General features: G+C 22.6%; 1 protein-coding gene across 1 annotated transcript in view; it reads left to right on the top strand.

Annotated features, from left to right (window-relative positions):
* Window positions 1-422: 422 nt before the first annotated feature.
* Window positions 423-6,786, top strand: part of LOC136979553 (synaptogenesis protein syg-2-like) — a 270,903-nt gene continuing 264,539 nt past the window's right edge. The window contains exon 1 of the mRNA XM_067275556.1: window positions 423-882. Coding sequence (XP_067131657.1) covers window positions 837-882 — 46 coding nt within the window. The 5' untranslated portion in view covers window positions 423-836. The remainder of the gene's footprint in view (window positions 883-6,786) is intronic.

The raw sequence follows: 6,786 nt of genomic DNA, 5'->3' as shown, positions 1-6,786 counted from the left end.
TAAAAATAATGCTACAGATAAAAGCGTACTGTACTTTTTCTGAAATTATAAGTAAAGTATAATTAAAAAAATCAAATAAATTTTATATAATATTTAAAAATACGACAAAATTTTTTATTACTTAAAAAAACAGATATTTTTCCATTTTCAAAAATGTTTAAAATACAGTCGAAAATTCAAAAAAATACAATAAAAAAGCATTAAGATTTAAAAAATTAACAAAAATAAACTCGTCATTTTATATATTTTTGTATTTTAAAATAAATAATTCGTATTTTTTTAAATAATAATAATAAAAAAAAAATAGAATTCTATTTTCAATTTGCTTTAGAAGTTGCGATTTCGATTTTATTTCATAAATTGCAATGAATAAAAAAAGAATAAAGAATGAAAAAAAATAAAATAAAAAAGAAGAAGAAGAAGAAGATGCTTTGATTTTTAGAAAGTGGGAGAGACTCCGTGATGGCAAGTGGCGCCGTTATGTCACGTGACGCGTGATATGTATAGGTGGAAGCAGAGTCGCCGGTTCTCTGTTCAACCGCCACCCAGTCATCGAAGTGGTCTTTGACTAGAGAGAGAGAGAGAGAGAATCTCACACACTTTTATGCTTGGCAGAATGCAATAATAGAGAAACAATGCATTGTAAAGTGGTTAAAGGCATTTCGAGTGCAGTGTAAACTCAGTGCAATTTTTCTTCTTTTGCTTTTAAACTGGTGACAATTTAATGACATGGATTTCACTTTATTTTTTAATTGCAAATAAGTTAAAAGTGTAGAATATAGTTAAAGAGAAAAGAAAGGATTTTCGAGTCTCAGGAATAATAGATATAACAAATAATGTTGACTTTGCTAATTGTTTTATCTATTGTTATGATGATACAAGGTAAGTTTTTCGCAATTTTCATTAATTAAATTGTATCATTTAACAAATGCAAATGTTATAAACTTTTTAAAAAATATCTGAATATTTTATAAAGAAATTACTTATAAAAATTAAATTGTAAGTTAATTTAAACTACACACTTTAATTTATGAAGTTTAAACATATTTATGAAGTTTAATTAGGCAAATATAGTCAAATTAAATAGGTAATTTATATATATATATATATATATTATATGAAATAAAATTTTTAAAAAGTTTCTCTAATTATATTATACAGTATAATTTTATGTTATAATTCACGATTATGTACGGATGCATATATATAGTTTATATATAATGATGCAAAACAATATAAATTATAAATAAACACTTTTGTTGTATGTCGAATAAGAATACTAATATAAAATATAGAATTTTAAATTTAATATAAAAGAATATAATATTAAAAACAGAAGAATAAAATAAGAACATGAGGGATGTATTTTGCAATAACATTAGAAGAAAACAACAATTGTGATCATGCTTAATCTTTATTGCTCTTGGTACATTTAACGGAGAATAAAACATTATTTGCGATCAGAGAATACATAAAGCAAACAAATAAACAAAACACAAAGTAAATGTACTTTTGTTTAATACTAAAATAACCTGAAGGGAAATTCCCAAAGTTAAATAGGGATTTTTTTTTTTGCGTTTTAAAAATTTTATATCGGTTTTAATTTTTTGTTATTACGGAATATGTAAATTTAATAAATATAAAATTGTAAAGTGTATATATATATAGTGGAAATGATATTTAATGTAATAGAATGAAAATAAATATATTTATGTTAATGCATTAAAAACTTGCAATCAATTACAGTAATGACATGGTAATCAATAAGATAATTGCTACCCTACTCTGTTTATTTTAGTATATTTTGTGAAGAAAAACTAAAGTAAACATCAATTAAACTTTTCTGAATATTTCGATATGGATTAAATTTAAAAACTTTTATGTATTTTTAAAGAAATTTTAAAAATTTTCTTCAACAGATGGCACAATAGGTTTACAATCCCCATTTATGTTGCGATCTTATTAATATTATTTCATTATATTTAATTATTAAATATATTGATATTTTCAAAATAAATTCACTAAATATAATTTAAATAATTTTTAAGTTTAAAAATTTTATTTAAGAATTTTATTTTATAAATAAATAGGCTATATTATAATAAAACATAATTTAATATTTTTATAATGTTAGCTTTATCTTAATTATTCAAGTTAATTACTTATAATTATTTTATAAAACTCTTAATTAATAATGTTAAATATACAGCAAATCCAGGAAAGAATATGACATTTGTCGCTTTTAAATCATCGAATAGTAAGTGGTTAAATTATAAATATGCTTACTTTGTACGTCTTTCTGATGCATAATTTAAAGAAATAATCATTATTTTTCAACTACAAACATTTATTTTAATTTAAGTAACACGGTTAAAGGAAGTAAGAATAAGTAATGTTCATTTACATATAAAAATATGACATTCCATTTCCTACTTATGATGCTAAAGTCACATATAAAAAAGAATTGTGCTAGATTGTCTTATGTACAGTACTTGCTTCATAATCATCGAAGAGAAAATAATTACACACTGCAGATCAATATAACTATTAGGTATTTAATATACGACGCTTATGTTGATTAAAAAATTGCTTTGAGATTAATATTAGAGTTTATACGCTTAAAATTTATTAATAGTAATTATAGAAGTGGACATGTCACAATAGAAAATTCAATATAATTTATTTAATTTAACTCTTAAATATTTAAAATAAAGTATAAAGTTGTATTTTTTCTATAAGCAACGTTTAATGGATTTAATCATTAAAAAATACAAGTTTTGAGAGTAAAAAGAAACATATTTTAAGAAAATATTCTCGTATCGAGCGCCATGAATATCGATATGTTTTAAAGTGAGAGCAATGTCGAATAAGTTGATAGCCAGTTCAGCGAGACTTAAGAGTCAGTATGGAAGCCAATAACCCACCAGTTGACGAAATAAACGTCACAGAAATCAAAAACATTCCTCTATTTTTGTGTTTTTAGTCTAGTTTTATTCATTTCTCCACTGATTATTAATGCATGATAAAGGCTTTACTAGAAACGATGCCAAGCGTAATGCAAAAAAGTAAATCATACCTTTTATTGTGTTGGTTGTGTATGTTATGTATAGTTTTTTGCATTTCATAAACTGTGGTTCTGTTTTTATGAAGGGTCAAATAAATGCCAAGTAGGAAAAAAAATCATTTTTTATGTCATAGCATTGTTTATGCATTCACATTTTCGTGTTAAATATAAAAACACAAAGGCATAAAATCGGAATTTTTCATATTTCACATATTAAGAAAAATCTTTAAAAACAAAAACATAAGTTTTTATTTTATAAAATATTCGAAGAAACTGGAGAAAAAGTTAAAATAATAATTATTTATTTGTTGCTTTTTATTAGAATTTAGATAATATAAAGTTATTTTCTTAAATAACTTTTAACAACAACTTTTTAACATTATTCTTATATAGTTAAATGTTTCATTTAAACACAAAAATATATCAAAATAAAAGGTTTAAAGACAATTTTATAGCGACAGTAATTAAAATTTAAATTACAGTATATGATTAGAAAGAGGGTTAGATTTACACATAAAATACACGTAAGCATAAACAATGTTCTTAAGGTCTCGTGTACGAAGAACTTTACTTCACACTCAAAAAATTAATATAAATTGTATATGCGACGTTTCGTTATCGAATCAAATATATAGCTATTAAAAGTGTAATCTAGTTTTGTCGTATTATAGTTATTTATGGACAAGGAATGCATTTAATACGTTATAACTTAAGTCTATAACAAGTTTACATCAGACCAATAAGTCGAGAAATTGGCTATAGATAATAACATAAGAAGTATAATTAATGCAATCAAAATAGAATTTAATTCTCTTAAATTTGTTAATAGGAAAATAATCAACAAATGTCAAGAGAAATCTGTGACTTTTTTTAAATAATTAAAAAAATAATTTAAAATAATACAGTTAAAATTGTCCTTATAACTTTAGTAAACACGTCAGTTATCATTTTAAATGTTTATTGTATAAAAATACACTTTAAACATACTTTGATTAAAAAAAATTTTTAAATTGTTATTTTAATTCATATATTTAATGGAATAATTTTAGTAATATAAAGTTAATTTGAAATTTTCGAAAAATTGCATATATTCCTTCTTGTATATAATAAAATCTATCTTGAAATTAAAAATCTTACCCGTTCTTACAGAATTTTTAATATCGATTTTTATAATGTTATTCTTTCATTTTACTCGAAATTTAAAAGATTTAAGTATTTATATACAAAAAAAAATTAAAAAATTTATAAACTGTTTTCTTTATATATTCAATAATATTAGATAAATAGTTGTATTCGAATTTAAATCTTTAATCTTCTTATAAATAGAGATCGGAAATTCAGGAAGATAAGGATTATTTTATATTTTCTTGTTTTTATAAGCTTTTAAAATGTTAATAAAATATTTGAGGTTGTTATTATAACTAACAAGTAAAATGTTTTCGGCTGAAAATATATAAAAATAAGCTTATATTTAATATATGTAAAGATAAGATATACAAATATAAACATTATAATTGTGCTTTAAGCTTAAATAGTTACTTTATATTTATTTGTATCAAGGTTAGAAGAAAATATAAATAATTAAATACATGAAAACATCTTTATATGTTATTAAATAAATTTTTATTGCAATTTCTAATGATATAAATTATAAAATTTCTTATTAATCGATTAATAAATGAATTATTTACTTAAATTAATAACGCGAAAGAGAAGGTGTAAGAAATGAAGAGAAAAAATAAATCGATTATTAATGTCAAATTCAGCTGAAAAATATTCGAATTTTAGATCATTTAACCATTTTTTTTCTTATTAATAAAAGTTAATATTATTAAAACAAATTATATAGGAATATTACACATTTATGTATGAAAGTAGTAAAACTTTCTTTCTTTTTTTTTTTTTTTTTGCTAGTTTTATCATTTTATCAGTCATACTTTACTTGTTGTTAAATAAAAATATTAGTTAAAATTATTTTTAATATTCTGCCATTATAAAAATAAATTTTAGTTTTAAAGATATATAAAGTTTTTCATTATAAAGTTTTTCAGCCTAATAAAGAATATGACTAAAAATCATTCAAGAATCTTCGACAAAATGTCAAAATTTAGAATAAGATCCTTTGAGTAGCAATTATAATGATCAGAAATTGAACTATTTGTTTGTGACAGTTTGAAATTTGTCAGAAATTTAACAATACAGGATAGCCCAAAAGTCGGTTAATTGAGATACATTTTAAGGAAAGCTAAAATCGATGAGGAATATTCCACGTTATTATTTTAAAATGTGTTACCTTAACTTATTTTTGGACTAGAACTATTTGATGATTAAGTTTTCTTATTCCAATATTAAATATTCGTGATAAAATTACTATTATCTTCTTGGATACTTGCTATTATTGCTTCATGTTTAGTAACTAAATTCTTAAGTCGAATAGTTAGTCTAACTACTCTATACTCGACATTCAATCTAAAATTTTATTTACTATTATTGTTTTTTTAAATTAGTATTTGTAGTAATGAGCCTATCCAAATGAATGATTTGGTTATTAAAGACATGTTTCTTGATAAAAGTTGAGATAATTGACATTAATTTATCTGTAACCGACTCTTCAGATATAGTGAAATGAGTACATTAACTTCGTAAAATAGCACTCCAATTTATGTTTTTTAAAATAGTTTTATAAGACATATTTTCAACAGATATATATACATGATTGGCTCAAAAATCAATTAATCACATTTTGGTTTGCGTGTTCTAGGTCACTTGAGTAATATGAATCATAGAATGAGTCTAGAACATTGTGTTTTTTACAATATGGTTATAACATAATTTAAAACACGTGATAAAATATTTAAATATCACGTGTTTAAATATATTTTAAATAAGACAGTAATTTAGTGTTTCGACAAGTACAATGTATACGAAAGGAACAAATAACTCGATTTTGATAAATTGTTTTTTTGTTTTTGCATTTTAAAATTTTTTTTTTAAACAGAAAACCCATCTGAATGTAATTATTGCGACTTAATTAGAACTAAACAAAATGAATAACGTTAAGAAACTACTTTGACACGAGGCACTGGTTTCGTTTATTCCGTGACCATTAGTCAGAGATATAATTAATTCGAAAAACTAGTAGAGCTAAGATATTTTACATTTTACTTAACAACCATGCAGTCTTGAATAGAAAATAATTCGAGTGAATTAATGTAATTATGTAAGAATTAAATTCAACGAATTAAAAAGAGAGAGAAAAAAATTCTGTTCGACACGAAAAGATTTTTACTCTTTTTCCTTTGGGAAAAGATGAAAACAAATATTCACTGTTGCCGAATATTTTAATTCGAACAACACACTTTGTTGGCATATCGCTGTTATATACAGTAGAAGCAATGTTAGTGTCTGTTCGCATGAAGAAGACACTCCTCCGTTTTTGTCACATGACTGTCATGTGACAAAAACGTAATATTTTTATCAAATTATTTTTATAATGCATCTAAAAGTCATACAAATCAATATATTTTAAGTACGTTTTACTAATACAAATTTGATCATTAATTTGATTTATAAAAATATTTTTTGTTATTTTAGATTTTATCGATTATTAGTCTAAAAAATGAACAAAAGCACCTTATATAACTCGATTATAACATTGGAATTCGATGTCTCACGACCTTAGAGAATTTTAATGTAGGCTATATTATAAGTATAGGATATAT

Source organism: Centruroides vittatus, unplaced genomic scaffold (genome assembly GCF_030686945.1).
Source record: "Centruroides vittatus isolate TY-2023 unplaced genomic scaffold, ASM3068694v2 contig_628, whole genome shotgun sequence".
Taxonomy (NCBI): domain Eukaryota; kingdom Metazoa; phylum Arthropoda; class Arachnida; order Scorpiones; family Buthidae; genus Centruroides; species Centruroides vittatus.
Note: the sequence above shows the minus strand (reverse complement) of the source record. Positions and strands in the feature narration are given on the sequence as shown.